Source organism: Maylandia zebra, linkage group LG4, assembly GCF_041146795.1.
Source record: "Maylandia zebra isolate NMK-2024a linkage group LG4, Mzebra_GT3a, whole genome shotgun sequence".
NCBI lineage: Eukaryota > Metazoa > Chordata > Actinopteri > Cichliformes > Cichlidae > Maylandia > Maylandia zebra.
The window spans coordinates 6,047,502-6,066,356 of NC_135170.1; the positions used below are offsets into that span (position 1 = coordinate 6,047,502).

At 43.4% G+C, this 18,855-nt stretch overlaps 1 protein-coding gene and 1 long non-coding RNA gene across 2 annotated transcripts; one reads left to right on the forward strand and one right to left on the reverse strand.

Moving 5' to 3' along the window:
• Positions 1-280: 280 nt before the first annotated feature.
• col1a1a (collagen, type I, alpha 1a) lies at positions 281-18,685 on the forward strand. Its single transcript, XM_004572518.5, has 49 exons — positions 281-423; positions 2,243-2,434; positions 2,692-2,714; positions 2,814-2,849; positions 3,899-3,991; positions 5,576-5,644; positions 5,728-5,772; positions 6,130-6,183; positions 6,270-6,323; positions 6,460-6,513; positions 6,612-6,665; positions 6,775-6,828; positions 7,585-7,629; positions 7,734-7,787; positions 7,883-7,927; positions 8,039-8,092; positions 8,588-8,686; positions 8,876-8,920; positions 9,049-9,147; positions 9,391-9,444; positions 9,542-9,649; positions 10,211-10,264; positions 10,380-10,478; positions 10,573-10,626; positions 10,718-10,816; positions 10,910-10,963; positions 11,055-11,108; positions 11,265-11,372; positions 11,461-11,505; positions 12,430-12,528; positions 12,624-12,731; positions 13,034-13,195; positions 13,301-13,354; positions 13,459-13,566; positions 13,683-13,736; positions 14,014-14,067; positions 14,157-14,318; positions 14,499-14,606; positions 14,859-14,966; positions 15,271-15,324; positions 15,710-15,817; positions 15,940-15,993; positions 16,088-16,195; positions 16,303-16,356; positions 16,449-16,556; positions 16,721-17,000; positions 17,091-17,281; positions 17,574-17,816; positions 17,959-18,685. The coding sequence occupies exons 1-49, from the start codon at positions 342-344 to the stop codon at positions 18,103-18,105; spliced, it is 4,344 nt and encodes a 1,447-aa protein (XP_004572575.1). The 5' UTR covers positions 281-341; the 3' UTR covers positions 18,106-18,685.
• LOC143418307 (uncharacterized) lies at positions 409-6,374 on the reverse strand. Its single transcript, XR_013098244.1, has 3 exons — positions 6,247-6,374; positions 2,201-2,455; positions 409-545 (listed from the first exon to the last, which is right to left on the reverse strand). It is a non-coding gene; the product is annotated as an uncharacterized LOC143418307 (long non-coding RNA).
• Positions 18,686-18,855: the final 170 nt, after the last annotated feature.

Sequence of the window (18,855 nt, forward strand, 5' to 3'; positions counted from 1 at the left end):
TTCTTCTTTCTCGCTGTTTTTTTTTTTTTTCCTTTGAAGGAGTCGTCCATTCTTGTCTTCCCTAAACGTGAGCAGAAGCAGCAACGGGGTAATGAGGGTGCGTCCCTACAGTCGGTCCAGTCTCCGGTACCTCCCAGTTCTTGAGGCTCCCATATAAAAACCCTTGTGGAAAGTCAGTGTAGGCAGTAGGGAGTTTTCTGCTGGGGTCAGGAGGATTGTGAACAGACGAGTGGATCCTGCCCCAAACACCCGTGTATGAGTGGAGTGTAGCAGAAAGAAACATCCCCAACTTTTTTTCCTCTCTTGCCTCAAAGAGTCTACATGTCTAGTGGCATCTAGACATGTTCAGCTTTGTGGATTTGCGGCTGGCGCTGCTGCTCAGCGCAGCAGTGCTTCTGGTCAGAGCGCAGGGCGAGGACGACCGTAAGTTTCATCACTGTTTACTGGAGCTTCTCAGACTTTTTCCCCTTTTACTTTATTGCATTTTTTTCTTTACTGGGTTTGGAAAGTGGATTTTCTCTACGTGGCTGGACGGCTTCTGAGATCTTAGAGAAGAGGAGAAAGGAAAAGTTTTAAGTAGAATTAAGTTTGCTTTGTTGTGCTCTATTGTCTCCAGACAGATAGACAGATAAAGCAGGGTGTGTGTAATGCATTGGGCATCTCAAGAAGGCCCCTGTCTCTCCCTCTCCTTGTGTTTGTCTAAGTCTCTCCAACCCCCACCTCCCCACCATGCATGCAGAGCGAGTTGCTGCAAGTTTTCCATTCTCTCCTCCAGGCGAGGGTTATCCAGCTGCATAGGTTTGAACCTCCCTTTACCCCAAAATTGGAGCATTCAAATGCCTAACCCTAATCCTGTGGCATTTTATCAGTTTGACACGACTACCTGCGTCACCTGTACCCATTCAAAAAATGGTTTCCACGAGATATGAGCCAGAAGGCGAAGCCTCTCACAGGCCTGATTGATGTGACAGGGAATTTGCAGCCTGAGGCCAAGTGCTGAGTTGGACAGGTGACTGAGAGGGAGAGTAGGAAGAAAACAGGGAGTGGAGGAGGAGAGGAGCAGGCGTAGTCTTGTCTGCCGGAGTATTTGACCTCCACAGCCTGAGCCAGCTTTCAGCTTTAGAGCCCACAAAAGCTCAGGTGGACTTTTGAAGAGATCATTTTGCACAGAAAGAGGGAAGCGGATGCCTCTGCTGGTGCTTAGAACAACCAGTATTCTCCTCTGAGAAGACAAAGGAAAAGCAGTTCAGCTCTGGAAACAAGAGCCCAGGAGGCGAAACTCGGTTTTTCCAGATGTTCCTCTTCTTTTGGAAAGGACTCAGCTGTGCATAAAAAGCAGATGTTTTCTGGCCCTCTGAACGATCTCACAACGCCACCCAGAGGCTGCTCTCAGCACTGCCAGACACATCTGGCCGCCACGTCCCCCCGTGCCATCTCCTCCCCCTCTTTTCTTTCCACTCTTTTTTTTTCTTCTCTAATTGCATCCACATGTGGAGTGTTTCCACCAGTCACTGCCAAGCCTACAGTCTGCAGTTCTCCAGGCGCTTCTGCTTTTCCCCTCTGAGCTCAGCACTTTGGTACGCTGGAAGATTTAAAAGCACTCTGAGCAGAGTCCCAGTTTGAGTTTTGCTGAGAATCAAATGCAGCCGCCACAGTGTCGGGGTGGAAAATATGACTTTGAGTTGATGTACAGGGAGATTAAATCCCATTTTACTGCGGGGTTAATCAGTGTCTGTGTGTGCAATGATGGCGTGACCTGCAGACAGACACGGCACACTGGTGCCCTCTCTGTCACCTCTGACCTGTTCCGGTCTGATTCCAAAGCCCCCCAGTTCCTGTCCACGTCTTTATCACCGCTAAGCTTTGTGTATTTATGTTGCTGCTGTCATTATTTCCTGTTTCACACGTAGATTTTACACCAGTTTAGCAATCTATCTTTTTCTAACATTTTTCTCCAAAAAAGTGTTTTATTGAAACTATTTTTTCACTGTAATTCAAAATTCTCATCTCAGTTAATCAGTCTGACTAAATTTGAGAACAAATCAAATTTTTTAATTTGAGAAAATGATCCACATATTCAGGGTTTTTTCACAATTTATTTTTAGCTTCATAATTAAAGCACTTTAGTTTCCTGCCCTAGTTTTACCTGGACTCCCACCAGTGTAGATACTGAGTCTGCATGTGCGTTCAGGTAGCTCACCTGTCTCTTACCGTCCCTCTCCCTCTGTGTCGCCCCCCTCAGGCACGGGCAAAAGCTGCACTCTGGACGGCCAGGTGTTTGCAGACCGGGATGTGTGGAAGCCGGAGCCATGTCAGATCTGTGTGTGCGACAGTGGCACGGTGATGTGCGATGAGGTCATCTGCGAGGATACAACGGACTGCCCCAACCCCATCATCCCCCACGACGAGTGCTGCCCCATCTGCCCCGATGACGGTATAATAACTGCATCTCTCTCTGGACAAAGCACAGATACACAAAACAGTTTTTGCACATCACATGTTCTCATTTAAACTGCCCCCATGACACGAATCCATCATCTGTCCTCAATGACATGCCAAGAGTTACTGGTGTGAGTGAGACACTGTCTTTGAAAAATTATTTTTTAGTTTCTGTTTGAACACTTAAAGCATTATTATGAGCTTTTCTGGGTGCTTTCATCTGTTAATGCCAAACCTGTTTGCTCTCTGCAGGCTTCCAGGAGCCTCAGACTGAGGTAAATATACATTTTCCACTGACACTTGTAAATAAGTTTGTACAACTCCCATGAGATCAGATACACATTGAACACACTGTTTTCTTCTTTTAACCACAGGGAACCGTGGGAGCTCGTGGACCCAAGGGAGACAGGGTAGGTTCACACCCTCTTCTTTCCTTGTTTTACTTGTGGAGTAACTTTTGGTTGTGTGGTGAGCTCAAGATCTGTCACTGTTTTTGCTGGAGCTGATCAGTTACACTGATAGAATGTAGCTCCATGTGTTTTAAATCAGGCAGATGTGGAAACGTGACTCAGATGACTTTGAAATGCAGTGAAACTGCAAACTGCTTTTAGCTTTCATTACACATCATACTTAATCTAAAACCATTTACCCATCTTCATGCAGTGAGGTGGGAGAAAACAGTATCTTACATGTAAAGTTTCTGTAAACTGTAGTTTTTGATTTGTGTTTTTAAATGTCACCCTAGGGCACTGGTTGTCCTTTGTTATATCCAATTTTGATAGTTTAAGTCTGTTTTTTTTACCTCACACAAAACATGATGAGGTCAGGTTAAATCCTGCAGAGCAGCATGACTTGGCTTACATTTCAAAATCAAACCAAATATTATCATGGAGAAATATTATTACCTATATAAGGATTTGGTTTTTATCAATGAAAAAAACAACTTCTTTATCCATGATTTTCAACCGTGGAGCTACATTCATTTAAATTGGCGCAATCTTAGGAGGAAATTATGACTTCTGATTATTTATTTGGATTGGATTTGATTGAACCTTCATTGGTCACTTTACAAGTTGAATCTTAGACTGTAAAAGAGGCTCTGTGGACCAGCTGTGTTGTTTTTAAGAGTGCATTTAATAGTGTAATAATAATGTATTTCGTGGTGCTATTTTGGCTACCGAGCATGATGGTGACAAACAGGTGACTGTTCCTGGTTAGTCTCATAGTCAGCCTCAAAGTAAACTGCACTTTTAATGATTTAAAAGCCTTTGAAGACACAAACATGGAATCAAATATTAACCAAACATATGTCTTCAATGATAAGGCCAGACCATAGGAAATGCACATGATTAATGGTTTAACAAATCAGTTTTCTGTTTTAGAGTATTGGACTGTGGACATCAGAACTTTTAATCCAAGCGACCTTCTTGAGTATGACCCTGATTTCCTCTATCTACAGGGTCCTGCTGGTCCCCCTGGTAGAGATGGTATGCCTGGCCAGCCTGGACTGCCTGGACCTCCTGGCCCACCTGGACCCCCTGGCCTTGGTGGAGTAAGTTGTTGAATTTTAGTTATTCTGTATTTCACTCATTAAAGGTCAATGGTGGCCGGTCAGTTAGTAACGTAACTATGTTGTTTAATGTATGCAAATGATTGACAGCGTGTTAATCGTGCTGCAGCTAGAGCGGAAAAAGTCAACTGTCAAAGCTGAAGCCCAAATGTGATGTGATATTAGTGTGATGAGCTGTGTCTGGAGTTTGGCACAGTGTCTCTGATCAGAAGGTCAAGAAGTCATTACTAAGGATGGAACGACGCCTCATTTCCTTTTGAATGGAAAGCAGACAATATTCTGGAAGTGGACAAACTTTAGAAAGTTAGAGTTTGCTAAGCTACCATTTTTAATTTTAGAGGTTTATTTACATTCTAATATACCCACTGACTCCAGGTCTGATTTAGAAATCTGATCTGACATCTCCAAAGACTGAATTCTGCTACAGGATCATTGTTCCACATGCTAGGCTAGCACTGCATATCTTCATGCCTCTGTGCAGCCTGTTGTTGACATGACTGCTAATATACCAAAAATATTGATTGAAAATATTTTAAATAGTAACAAAATATAATTTATTATTTGCTGATTCATTTTACCATTTGCCTCTGTGCTAAAATGTTAAAAGAATACACTGTCACACTGTCATATTCTTTAATGAGATACTTAGTTAACATTCAAAGCTAATTTGCATTTCTGTATCTTGCTTAAACATGAGTCCATACTTTTGTAGAATCAACTTCTAATTAAATATTCTATGTTTCAGTTTGCCAATAACTTCGACTACATATGTGTATGCTAAAGTAATAACTATAGCGTGGATAACATGTATAACTTTACCGAGGGTTAGCATGATGCTGTTTTAGATATGGTTAAATATCAGCGTCAAATTTTCCATGATTCAGGACTTTAACATCTATTAACATACTTCAGCATTCACTCCATGTAACCACAGTTCAGTAAACTCCTACAGTCTTCCCTGTGTATACATTATCAGTGACATACTTCTATGCCAATGGTCCACGTTAAGCTGGACAATTAGAGACTTGGCAGTCACCATTAACATATGTTTGACTTCAGACAGAATGTTCCCTATCTACATTATACAGTATGTATCCTCCAGAGACACCTTTAAATACTACTGTTGAGGTCAAAGGTCAATGACTTGATACGCACTGCTCATTTTAGAACTGGATTGTTATGAGTGGCATTAGCATTGAGATTCCATATCATCAAATCTGCTGCTGCAGTTTTGTTATTGTGTTTGCTTTTATTTGGAAATATGAAAAAATTATGCAGTGGGGAAGTGCATGGTAAAAGAAACAACAGACAACTATACTTGATGGAACATGACACAACTATGCATGATTTAGATATTTAATTTGGACTATGGCTCAGATGATGCAGAATCAGTGATTCTATTCAACTGGAAAAAGTACATTTAGTGTTGAGATTTGAAATGCATCATAGCTAACATGTAGCCTATGTCATGTCACAACACAGATGGAATTTAATATTTTTTCATCCTAAAAACAATCATTTTGGTATTTTTGTGAGATTAACATGTCTGTGTTTATTTTTTTCCAGAACTTCTCCCCTCAGATGTCTGGTGGCTACGATGACAAATCTCCTGCCATGCCTGTGCCTGGACCCATGGTAGGTTACATATGTATTTAAATACACTATATTCAAAATATTTCCATGCGCAGCATCTGAGCTTTTCTCTGTTGGATTTATAGGGCCCAATGGGACCCCGTGGACCTCCTGGACCTCCTGGATCTAGCGTGAGTATATGATGGGGGTTTCTATGCTTAGGTTAAAAACTGAAACCTGGAATGCTAGCTGGCATGAATCCAGTCCTTCCTTTTTCTGCTGCAAATAAGATAAGATAACCTTTATTAGTCCCACACGTGGGAAATTTGTTATTTGTTGAAATAACACAAAGACTGTGTTTTTTTCTGATTGATTACTATTAGGAAGTAGTATTGATATTGATTACTGTTAGGCTGCAAAAACACCTTTTATTTTCTTGAAAAAAAATTTGAAAAATTAACAAACTGCTGCTTACAGTGTGTTGAAAAAGTGAGTAGCATCAACATATTTGGTGTAGTGATGGTGTTTGTGTTTGTTACCAACTATAGGGACCTCAGGGATTCACTGGCCCCCCTGGTGAGGCTGGAGAGCCTGGATCTCCTGTGAGTATTCAGGACAGGGAAACAAATGCACGTTGCACTTTGCTGTGATGTTAACACTCTCACCTTATGTTTGATTTTCGCTTCAGGGTGCCATGGGTCCCCGTGGAGCTGCCGGCCCCCCTGGAAAGAACGGCGAGGATGTAAGTGCACTGGATTGATATCATATCAGTTCATCTACCTATATATATATATAGGTAGATATTATATTAAAAAAGAGACTGAGGAATGTCTTGAGACATCATTTCGTCCCCATCTCCCCAACTCTCTTTCTCTCAGGGTGAGTCTGGCAAACCAGGTCGCCCCGGTGAGCGTGGACCTTCTGGCCCTCAGGTAAGTTGCTGATTCTTACCACCGATATGTAAAACAAAAACAGAGCTGAGATAATAACTTTTGTCACCTCCTTGTTTTTTTGTTTTTGTTTTTCCCAGGGAGCTCGTGGTTTCCCAGGAACCCCAGGTCTGCCTGGCATCAAGGGACATAGAGTGAGTCAGAACTTGTGCCACCCCATTCAACTCATATTCAACTCAAAATAAAAAATGTTAAAAGTCGTGGCTGGAAACTTCATCTTTGCATGTCTCTTATTCTGTGTAGGGATTCAGTGGCCTGGATGGTGCCAAGGGAGACAGTGGCCCCGCTGGACCCAAGGTGCCCCTCCCTTTGTTATAACACTTGTTCTCACCACATAAGTTGTAGAAAAAAGTCACCCACAGGTGGGCTACTTCACTTATAATGCAGTGTTGAGTAGCTGTAATCGTAGCAGTGCTATAAATGACAGTAGTAATTGAAAAAGTAGTTGTAATATTGGCACTGATATCTAACTCATAGTGGTCCTGGTGGTGGGAGCACTAGTGCCAGAATTTGAAGTACAATAAAATTAATCGCATTTAATTGTAATTATAGACAGCACCATATCACAACTCCCTTTTAACAGGAAGAGATCTCTGGCAGAACTATCAATATGGTTCTCAAATGAGTACCGTTTAGTGTTTAAAGACACACTGAAAAAATTAACCCATAGATGCAGAAAAATCATTAAAACAGTTTCAGCATTTCCTCCATTATAACCAGTGTATTTTCTTCACCTACCACTCCACCGACAAGTTGGTCATACAACATATTTTAACCTAAAGCTAAATACTACTAGTATTAACAGCTAACAGTTTGAGTATCAGTGTGGACAGTAAAAGCTGTGGCTACAATAATGCTACAAAAAGCAGTAGTATCAACCATTTAAACACTAGCAAGTTACATTAGCAGTCACTGGCTACTTTTTAGTTTATAGCAGCTTGATTGGCTAAATGCTGCATTGACGAGCATAATTTCTGAAAGTTTGATAAAGTTTCTAGAGTTTAATCAATGATTCTAATCTTCTCGCCGGCCCATGTGTTTCTGTCCATTTAGGGAGAGGCTGGCACCCCTGGTGAGAATGGAACCCCTGGTGCTATGGTGAGTAAAACAAGCACCCCATCTCTGCTACATAATTATAGTAGTATAGTTTCTTCTCTCCACAACTGATTTTGGCTAACTGACACTGTCTTTGTCTATCTCAGGGACCTCGCGGTCTGCCTGGTGAGAGAGGCCGTGCTGGTGCTACTGGAGCTGCTGTGAGTCCATACATTACATAGTTGCAGCTAGTGAAATCAATTTATTAGTGAATTGAGAAACCAGTCGACCACTCACGTTTGTCTTTGACCTGCAGGGAGCTCGTGGTAACGATGGCGCTGCTGGTGCTGCTGGACCTCCTGTAAGTCTTTCATTGTCCAAAGCTTCAGTTCTTAAAATCTCAGCTTTGTTAGCACTGACCCAAAAAGATGCACTATGTATATCTGAGTATCTGTGTTTTTGTTCTTCTCAGGGTCCCACTGGCCCCGCTGGACCCCCTGGATTCCCCGGTGGCCCTGGAGCCAAGGTATAAACTGCTCCTGACCCGCTCCAGTAATCCTCAGTGCTATCCATTTTTCTTCTGAAACGCAGTATAATCTATTTCCTCTCCTCTCTTAGTTGTGTTTTTACTGTGCCGACTTTGAAGAATTTATTTTCTGAAGCATGTAGGTAGCCAACACGTACACCTGACATGTAGAATGCAGGTCATAAAAAACATCTGAGCTCCCACTACTGTTTGAGTATAAACAGTAACTATTAAGAAATTAGATGGATGGGCGCTATTTTTATTTTTTGCAGAGTTCTCAGTATATTTTAAAGCTTATGATAGAAATTCACAGTAATTGTCTGTGCATGTGGAACTGGGTCATAGCTGAACTGTGGGGTTCTTTTTGGCTGAGGTTAGATGTTGAGTGTTTTCTCTAAAACAAATCTTCTGTTTATGCCGACAATTTTATCTTTTTTTTTTGTCTTCCACCACCAAGCTGTTTGTATTACTAAATAATCTTTTCTTTCTCCCCAGGGTGATGGTGGAGCTCAGGGTGCTCGTGGACCCGAGGGCCCTGGTGGAGCTCGTGGTGAGCCCGGAAACCCCGGACCTGCTGGCCCAGCTGGACCTTCCGTAAGTATGAGTGACTGTAATAAAGATCCTTGATGAAAACAACAACAAATGGGCCACAAAAAATAGGCCACTAGAATCTGATTCAAGGCAAAATAAAACAATTTACATTATCATTTAAATTGTTAAAAGAAATTAAAAATAATTCTGCCTTCTGGGACAATAAATAAACTTCCTTCCTTCTCCTCTCAGGGAAACCCTGGAGCTGATGGAGCCGCTGGAGCTAAGGGAGTACCTGTGAGTATCTTTAAACAAATTTACTCTATTTTTAATACTTTCTTATTTTTACTAAAGCTACAGATAGTCATCACTTTTTCTACAGCATGACATTAAATGACTGTATTGTTGTGTGCTGCCACCTACAGGGTGCTGCTGGAGTTGCTGGAGCTCCTGGTTTCCCCGGACCCCGTGGACCCCCAGGACCTCAGGGTGCTGCTGGTGCCCCCGGACCCAAGGGCAACACTGTAAGTAAAGATCTCTTAGATCCAAAAAAAAGCAAAATCACCCAAAATTTAAACTTGTATGTTTTGTGTGAATACTTTGACAGTTACAACCTACAGAGATAAAAACAAAAGTTAGAGATTTGTTTTGGGCATTTGTTGTTTGCTGAAATTATTTTTCTTTTAGATTTATCCAAATAATAGTAATTTCTCCCTAGTTTGTAGTTTGTTTAATTTTATGTTTTCTTGTTTGTTTGTGTCCCATAGGGTGAGGCTGGTGCCCCAGGATCCAAGGGAGAGCCTGGTGCCAAGGGAGAGGCTGTGAGTTCACCATAGATCATGACAGAGCACACTGCACTAAAATTATGTGTGTATCAGCCTCTTATGCCACATTGCATGTTACATTGCTCTTCTACAGGGTGTTTCAGGAGTTCAGGGACCCCCTGGACCTCCTGGTGAGGAGGGCAAGAGAGGAGCCAGAGGAGAGCCTGGTGCTGCAGGAGCCCGTGGTGGCCCTGGAGAGAGAGTATGCATCTCACTGGATTCCACTTTATCCGTACCCTAATCTGTAAAATGATGGCAGAGGGACCTCTAGTGGTGTTTCAACACAAAGGACAAAAGACTGAAATCTTTATACTGATGGTCAAATCTAAATGATTGAGATTACTTGTGTGCAGCTGTAAACATTACAAAGGTTAGTTTGACTGAAAAAGCAGATTAATCTCTGCTTGGAATGAAAACATAATAAACACCATTGGGCTCTTAATCATGATGTAACCAAACTACTGAGTGAGGTTCAAAATGTTCCCAAAACATTTGACCAAGAGTATTACAGATATGGACATACTGAGTGGTGCTAGTACTAAGATAGAAACATTCATTTCATTGGTTAAAAGCATTAAGTCTTTTGGATGTTAATTTAAGTTAAAAATGATGCCAGAGACCTGAGGCCCGGATCTCTCTGATGGAATTCGACTGTATGCATGATACAGGGTGTTCAATTTTAAACCTACAGTTTGAACACATTTCTGTTTAAACACTTTTTACTGTTCAGAGCTAAGCGGGACATGTTTGATTGTCTTTACAGGGTGCCCCTGGTGGTCGTGGTTTCCCTGGTTCTGATGGCCCTGCTGGACCCAAAGTAAGGAAAATGCACACATACATACAACAGATATAAACCTTAATTCCGCCCGCAGGCTTCCACAATTTTGGTTTAACTAATTTTTGAATTTCCACCATTCTTATTTTCTTCTTAGGGTGCCAATGGTGAGCGTGGTGCCCCCGGTCTTGTTGGAGCTAAAGGTGCCACTGGTGAGTCTGGCCGCACTGGTGAGCCTGGTCTGCCCGGAGCTAAGGTGGGATAGCATACTGTCTGTCAAATAATTCTCTGCAGCATCATTTATTCATTATACCCAGTCCCTCCTCTGACCTCTGACCTCTGCTTTGTAGGGAATGACTGGCAGCCCCGGCAACCCTGGACCTGATGGCAAGATGGGACCTTCTGTAAGTTTGTATGCAGTATAGTTAACCCTAGTTCTTATAATTTATGTCAAGAAATAGCAAAACCCTTAACATGCTTAATCTTCCTTAACAGGGAGCCCCCGGACAAGATGGCCGCCCTGGGCCTCCTGGCCCTGGTGGAAATAGAGGCCAGCCTGGAGTCATGGGATTCCCCGGACCCAAGGGTGCTGCTGTGAGTAGCGTTACAACATCTATACATTATATTTAATCATGCTTAGTAATAGTGGGCATCTAAAATATGGTCTCCGTGTTTTTTTGTCTATAGGGTGAGGCTGGAAAGCCCGGTGAGAGAGGAACCATGGGACCTACTGGACCTGTTGTGAGTGCTCAATATTCTGCTGTTTTCTTTCTTGTTATCTATCATCAATGGTAGGATTGTGTGTGTGAAAGCCTTCTATCTCTCTACCCAGGGTGCACCTGGAAAGGATGGTGATGTTGGCGCACAGGGCCCCTCTGGACCTGCTGTAAGTAAACAACACTAACTGGCTACACTTCGATATTAGCACCCAAGTTTGTGTTGATGTCTCTCTACTGAAAGCTACATAGCTGCAAGAATAAGTCACATCTACTCAATGCATTACTGCCACCGTTGCTGACTCTCCCTCTCTGCTCATCTTAAGGGTCCTGCTGGTGAGAGAGGAGAGCAGGGACCTGCTGGATCTCCTGGATTCCAGGGTCTCCCAGGACCCCAGGGAGCCATTGGTGAGAGTGGCAAGCCCGGAGAGCAGGTACTGATTGAAGCGGAACTATGACTGGAACAGCATCATTTCCAGTGAATAAAAGTGCTTATTCCTGTATTTCTGTTTTTCCTTTTAGGGTGTACCTGGCGAAGCTGGAGCCCCAGGACCTGCTGGAGCTAGAGTAAGTCACATATCCTCATAATTTTCACAGTTAGATAAGACTCTAATTGTGGTTTAAATATAATTAAATATATTCATTAGTTCTTTGTCCAAAATCCTACATGGTGTAGAAAACAACTTCCTAAGTTGCTAACTAGCTTGTTCAAACACATTAAAGTTATTACTAGCAGCTTATAACTGCTTTTTTATTCTTTAAAGTGGATTCTTGTCCAAAATGCTCGATGTTAGACCTGGAAAACAACTTTTAGCCTGCTAACTAGCCAGCTACTTTCAATATTAGGATTGCTAACAAGCTACTGTATCATTAATAGTGATAGCAACTATGCAGATGCTATCACTAGCTTCAACTCACATTACCTGTAAACAAAACAAAGGTACCATACCAGTGTCGATATGGTCACAGGAGGAAAACCCTTGCACTGCCATTTACAAAGTAGCGCTTCGTGTTGATCAGACATTCTGTTTTACCCTGTCATTCATAAATGAACAGATAAATTATGATGAAAGCTTCACCTCACATATGAACCTCCCTTTGGGGAATATCATCCAACTAGAACTGATATTAGATTAGATAGAACTTTATTAATCCCTCGGGCTGGTTCCTCTGGGAAATTCGATTTCCAAAAAGCACAGCACCGACAGAAGTTTCAGAGTTACAGAATATTATATATATATATATATATATATATATATATATATATACACACACACACACACACACACACACATATATAAATACAGAGACAATATAAATAAAATATACGAAGGGGATAAATAGAATAAATAGGAATAAAAAATAAAAATACAAGTGAATGAATTGCACATTTCGAGTATTGAGGTCTATTGAGGTCTATATAGCAGATCTAGTTCTCATGGTTTCAACAAACCATCCAATAAACTCATTCCAACCTACTCTTCTCCTCAGGGCGATAGAGGATTCCCTGGTGAGCGTGGTGCACCTGGGCCAGTTGGACCTGCTGGTGCCCGTGGATCCCCAGGAGCCTCTGGAAATGATGGTGCTAAGGTGAACACATCTTATATAAAAACTAAGAAGTTCTCAGTTGTGAGTAGATTGACTAAATTGCACATATTTCACTATTCTGAACATCTCTTCCTCAGGGAGATGCTGGAGCCCCTGGTACTCCTGGTGCTCAGGGTCCTCCTGGACTGCAGGGAATGCCTGGTGAGCGCGGTGCCGCTGGTCTTCCAGGACTGAGAGGAAACAGAGTGAGTTGCCTTCTGTAGTCCTATTACTCTTAGTATTCGGATAGTACATTGGCGGTCACTGCCATTGTAGACTGCTATCCTAGGTGAGATTTACTTTAGCAATCCAACAAACACTGATCAGTGTTTCTACTATATGTCCATCCATTTTATTGTCATTACGACACAATTGGGATGCAAATGCCCAGTGTAATCGCTGATGGGCTTTACGGTGACTTAGCAAATGACCCCAGCATTGTAAGACCTGATATACTATGTGAATGTTCGTCTTATTACCAACATCTTTTTTCCTTTCAAACACACAGGGTGACCAAGGACCTAAGGGTGCTGATGGAACAGGAGGTAAGGATGGTCCTCGTGGTTTGACTGGACCAATTGGACTTCCTGGACCTGCTGGCTCCCCAGGAGACAAGGGAGAGTCTGGTGCCCAAGGACCTGTTGGACCTTCTGGAGCCCGTGGACCCCCTGTAAGCACTGCTGTGTCTGCTACAGATAATGTTTAATTTAAAGTTTTTAAGTGTGTTAATCTTTGAATGTTCGAATTCATTCTGATTCGTCTACCTACATCTTAGGGTGAGCGTGGTGAGGCCGGACCACCTGGACCTGCTGGATTCGCTGGACCTCCTGTAAGTAAATTCTACAATAGTGTCCACGCTATTTTTCTTACTCTAACACAGAAGTTACTAAAAAACTATTTGGCTTTTTCTTCACAACCACCAATCCACTCTAGGGTGCTGATGGACAGCCTGGTGCTAAGGGAGAGCCTGGAGATAATGGTGCTAAGGGAGATTCTGGTCCTCCCGGACCTGCTGGACCCACTGGTGCTGCAGGACCTCAGGTTTACACAATAACATACTCCCAGCATATCCCAGTTCACAAATTACAGCTATTTAGACATACATGTGACCACATTGTGTGCTGCTGTTTCTTTGACACTATGCTGTTGCCTTTCAGGGTCCCGTTGGAAACACTGGCCCTAAGGGAGCCCGTGGACCTGCTGGACCTCCTGTAAGTCACTCTTCCTACTTTCCCAAGCAACTTACATTTCTGACATTAGCTTAGAGGTGACAGTACCTCTAGCCAAACTGGCAATACTTCATAAAACTGGGCAAAGAAAATTAAAAAAAAGGAAAGAAAGTAGTGAAAGATTTTATTTATTTTCCAAACACGTACCACCATCAAATCCATTGTTTGATACATGTCTGTTTTTTGTTTGTTTGTTTTTTACTGACTTGATGCAGTATTTTTGCAGCCTGAGTTAGCTAATTGGCCTCGATCTCCCTAGGGTGCTACTGGCTTCCCTGGTGCTGCTGGCAGAGTTGGACCTCCCGGCCCCGCTGTAAGTTTTTCTTAGGTGTTTCTGACACAGTGCGCAAAATCTATGTGTTTTCCTGGAATTATTTTCAATTCTCCCTGTCCTCCCCACAGGGTAACGCTGGACCTCCCGGAGCTCCTGGACCAGCTGGCAAGGAGGGACCCAAAGGAAACCGTGGTGAGACTGGACCTGCTGGTCGCCCTGGTGAGTTGGGTGCTGCTGGACCCCCAGGACCTCCTGGAGAGAAGGGTAGCCCTGGTGCTGATGGTGCTCCCGTAAGTTATATCAACTTTCAGTACATTCTAAAATGCTGTGACACAATTTATAATAAACCATAGCCTTCAATAATCTTCTTTCAGCAATATCATTAAATTTAATTTCCATCCTTTCACTGACTGCACAGTTTCTGCTACCTGTGTCTCAGTGTCTAACTACTTTCTGTCTGTCTTTCACAGGGTAGTTCTGGTATTCCTGGACCTCAGGGTATTGCTGGACAGCGTGGTATTGTTGGTCTGCCTGGACAGAGAGGCGAGAGAGGTTTCCCTGGACTTCCCGGAGCTCTTGTAAGTTCCTATTGGTATTCTAAAACCCAGAATTTCAAAAATTTAAAAATGTTCAGTGGATCTGATAAATCCAGAACATCAAGTTACATGATTCTAAATCAAGAGAAAAGTCTATCTACTTCTAAAAGACACAAAACAATAACATTTAATTCTCATTTAGCTAAGCAAAAAATAAGACAGACCAGTCTCAGTCAGTTAGAAATATGAATGAGGTTAATATAACTGGACTGACTGCAATTGTTGCACTAATAGGGAGAGCCTGGAAAGCAAGGCCCTGGTGGTCCAAACGGTGAGCGTGGACCTCCCGGACCCATGGGACCCCCTGGCCTGGCCGGAGCCCCTGGAGAGTCTGGACGTGAGGTATAAAGTCCCACTAGAGCAAGTGGAGAGCCAAGGGGTGGCTCTCCCTTTGGTTACCCTACCCAACCAACTGTGAAGCCCATTGAAGGGCCAATTATATGCTCATGAACATGTAGTTGCATCTAGTGACTGCTATATTCCTAATAGAACTTTTTGCGTGACAGTATTTTGCTATAAACACTATTTCTAACACATCTCGTTATGCATTCAGCCATATAAATTTTAAAATTTTTCAACAAACTTTCAGTGAAGTCAGTTCTGAAGGTTTTTGTTAAGCTTAACTTGCTCTGTGCCTGTGTTTAAGGGAACCCCTGGTAACGAGGGCGCAGCTGGTCGTGATGGAGCCCCTGGACCCAAGGTAAGATAAGCTGACCTCACCAACAGCACACAGCTATCTTATTTTTTGTTCCATAGCGCCAAGTATGTTGGCAGCCTACAAGTTAGCATGCTAACATGTTAACATGCAACTAAATAATTTGTGTAGCATCACAAGTTATCTAGCCTAAAGCTTACCTATTAGCCATCATCCACAACTTCTAAAATGGCAACCAGAGGAAGAAGTCACACTTTCTGTGAGTACTGCCATGATTTGTGAATCCCACCCTGGAGGATATATATGTGTGTTCAGCATGTTCATACATATTCATACACTACTAGAATTTTTAACATAAAGCTTAACGGGCAAATGTAGTCAGATACACTGTTTGAAGCTAGTGATAACCTAGTTTTTATTTTTCCTTTAGGGAGACCGTGGAGAGAGTGGCCCTGCCGGAGCCTCTGGTGCCCCTGGTCCTCCTGGCGCCCCTGGACCTGTCGGCCCTGCTGGAAAGACTGGTGACCGTGGAGAGACTGTGAGTGACAAATCTGCTTCATTAATGTTTCAGCTTGGTATGTCATGCCAGTCAAAGACAAGGCTGTAAGTCACTGCAACCCTGTCTCCACGTAAAACTTTTTTTTTTTTCCAATTTTCCAGGGACCTGCTGGCCCTGCCGGCGCTGCTGGCCCTGCTGGACCTCGTGGCCCTGCTGTAAGTAACAATATTGGTTGCAAAACTACACTGGATGGAAGAGCATGCAAGGAAGGTTAAACCAAATGATGTCTGTCATTTTTCCTTATGACAGGGGGCTACTGGACTTCGTGGTGACAAGGGAGAGGCTGGAGAGGCTGGAGAGAGAGGCATGAAGGGACACAGAGGATTCACTGGCATGCAGGGACCTCCCGGACCTGCTGTATGATAGTTTATGCTTGAGTCTGCATATACTATAGTCAAAGAAAGTAATGCCATACACCAGTAAACTTAGTTTTAAACTGATTGTCTTCTTTTGTGCACCCATAGGGACCTTCTGGAGAGTCTGGACCCGCTGGTGCTGCTGGACCCGCTGGACCTAGAGTAAGTTAACTTAGTCTGGAGCAGTTGTGTAGTTTCAGCTTTACCTAGTTTATTTTCAGATACTGACATTTGAAATTTCCTGGTATCTGTAGGGTCCTTCAGGAGCTGCTGGTTCTGCTGGTAAGGATGGTATGAGCGGTCTGCCTGGACCCACTGGACCTCCTGGACCTCGTGGACGTTCTGGAGAGATGGGACCTGCTGTAAGTCTAACAAGCTAACCTTCTTTACATTCAGCTGTTTACTTAAGTTGTGCCACGTTGTACCTTTATACCTAGGGTTTTTGAGGGTTACATTTTGATAAAAGCAGCACATTACTAATGAACTAACCAACCCACACTTTTTCTTTACCCTTCTCCTTCTGCAGGGTCCTCCTGGACCTCCTGGACCTCCTGGAGCACCTGGTGCCCCTGGTGGTGGATTTGACCTTGGCTTCATGGTCCAGCCTCAGGAGAAGGCTCCTGATCCCTTCCGCATGTACCGTGCTGATGATGCTAACGTTCTCCGTGACCGTGATCTGGAGGTTGATAGCACCCTGAAGAGCCTGAGCCAGCAGATTGAGCAGATCCGCAGCCCTGACGGAACCCGCAAGAACCCAGCAAGAACCTGCAGGGACCTCAAGATGTGCCATCCTGACTGGAAGAGCGGTGAGCAGTTCAATACAGTGACAGGAGAGCTAGTCCAAGGGCAGTCAGATGTAGGCCTAGCGGAGTTTTGAAGTTGTTTGTGTTTTGCAGGTGAGTACTGGATTGACCCTGATCAGGGCTGCACTCAGGACGCCATCAAGGTCTACTGCAACATGGAGACCGGCGAGACCTGCATATCCCCAACTCAGCGTGAGGTTGCCCAGAAGAACTGGTACATCAGCAAGAACATCAAGGAGAAGAAGCACGTCTGGTTCGGAGAGGCTATGAATGACGGCTTCCAGGTAAGCGTCCTAATTTATAGAACCTACCTGTTCTCTCTTCTTCTATTCTTCTTTATAGTTTCTTCTTCTGTCAATTTCCATATTTCTCTTATCTGCAGTTCTATTGTGATTTTCTGCAGCTTGAGTTCATTTCTCTTACCCACTTTCCTAAATGTCTGCTTAGGTTCCTCTTCTACTCCTCTCTACCCATCTCCACTTCTTCCCACTTTGTCTTTACCCAGTCTTTTTCAACACCATCACACCTTTGCCCATCACAGTCAGTAATCTATCCCCTATTCACTGTCTTGTGCAGTTCGAGTATGGCAGTGAGGGCTCTCTGCCAGAGGATGTCAACATCCAGATGACCTTCCTGCGTCTCATGTCCACTGAGGCATCCCAGAACATTACCTACCACTGCAAGAACAGCGTCGCCTACATGGATGCTGCCGCTGGCAACCTCAAGAAGGCCCTCCTCCTCCAGGGCTCCAACGAGATTGAGATCAGAGCCGAGGGCAACAGCCGCTTCACCTACAGCGTCCTCGAGGATGGATGCACGGTGAGGAAACCTTTTACATTAAACTCAATATGTTAATTATTCAAAGTTAACAGAGATTGAGACGGGTTAGAGGCTAGAGGTTCTAATCAGCACTGTTCTGAATATGAACCCTAATTCTGATTTTCATTGTCTCTCCTTCCAGTCACACACCGGTACATGGGGCAAGACAGTCATTGACTACAAGACATCGAAAACATCTCGCCTGCCCATCATTGACATCGCTCCTATGGACGTTGGTGCTCCAGACCAAGAGTTTGGCTTTGAAGTTGGACCTGTCTGTTTCTTGTAAAAAGAGAAATCTGGACTTGAAATTGTTGTTGTGTGCGTGTGTGTGTTTAATTTTTTTCTAGCAGTCATCTCTCTCTAAAGCAAAAGCAAAAAAAATGCCCCCAACAAATCATTCTCCCGATGCCATTTTTCTGAAAAATCTGACCCTTCGTTCTACAAGTTTCCATTTGGCCGTTGCTCCGATGGTCCGCTTTGCCTAAAACCTGCACTTCGACGAGAACAAGATGGCGGTGGTGTAGAGGCATCTGCATCGTCGCATTTGGGACCACTACTTTTTTTTTGTTTCTGACTTTTTTTGTTTGTTTTTGCCATCACCAACACCAAGGATCCTGTAGAGAAGACATTTTGTTTCACTGGCAACAAGAAAATAATATATGCCTCTGTAAAGTGTAAAAGAAAATTGACTTCCCCTCATCATGCGGCCAAACCCGGCCTCTCTGGAGTTTACAGAAACAGACACAGGTGACTTTTGTATTTTTATACACCTCTGCGGAGAGAGGAATGAAAGGACAGTCCCAACAGACAGAACCCAATTGCTTTGTACCACGTTTCAGGTGTTGATGAATAAACGGTGAAACTGACAGCCATGTTTGTCTCTGTTGTTCTGCCCTTCCCCTTTTTCCACCTGCCCCTAGACAACGCCTCCTCAAGAGTTGTTCCTTCCTCACCTGCTGATGTTGTAGCTGTTGTGATTTGTTTGTTGTTGTGGTCTCTTTCATGTTTATTCCTCTCTATGTCTCCCTTTTTTTCC

Bases quoted from the DNA above. Each gene is read 5' to 3' on its own strand.
- col1a1a (XM_004572518.5), top strand. From the start codon at position 342: ATGTTCAGCTTTGTGGATTTGCGGCTGGCGCTGCTGCTCAGCGCAGCA. The intron at 3,992-5,575 runs GTAAGTTGTTGA...ATTTTTTTCCAG, and splicing joins GACCCCCTGGCCTTGGTGGA to AACTTCTCCCCTCAGATGTC. The intron at 10,265-10,379 runs GTAAGGAAAATG...TTTTCTTCTTAG, and splicing joins ATGGCCCTGCTGGACCCAAA to GGTGCCAATGGTGAGCGTGG.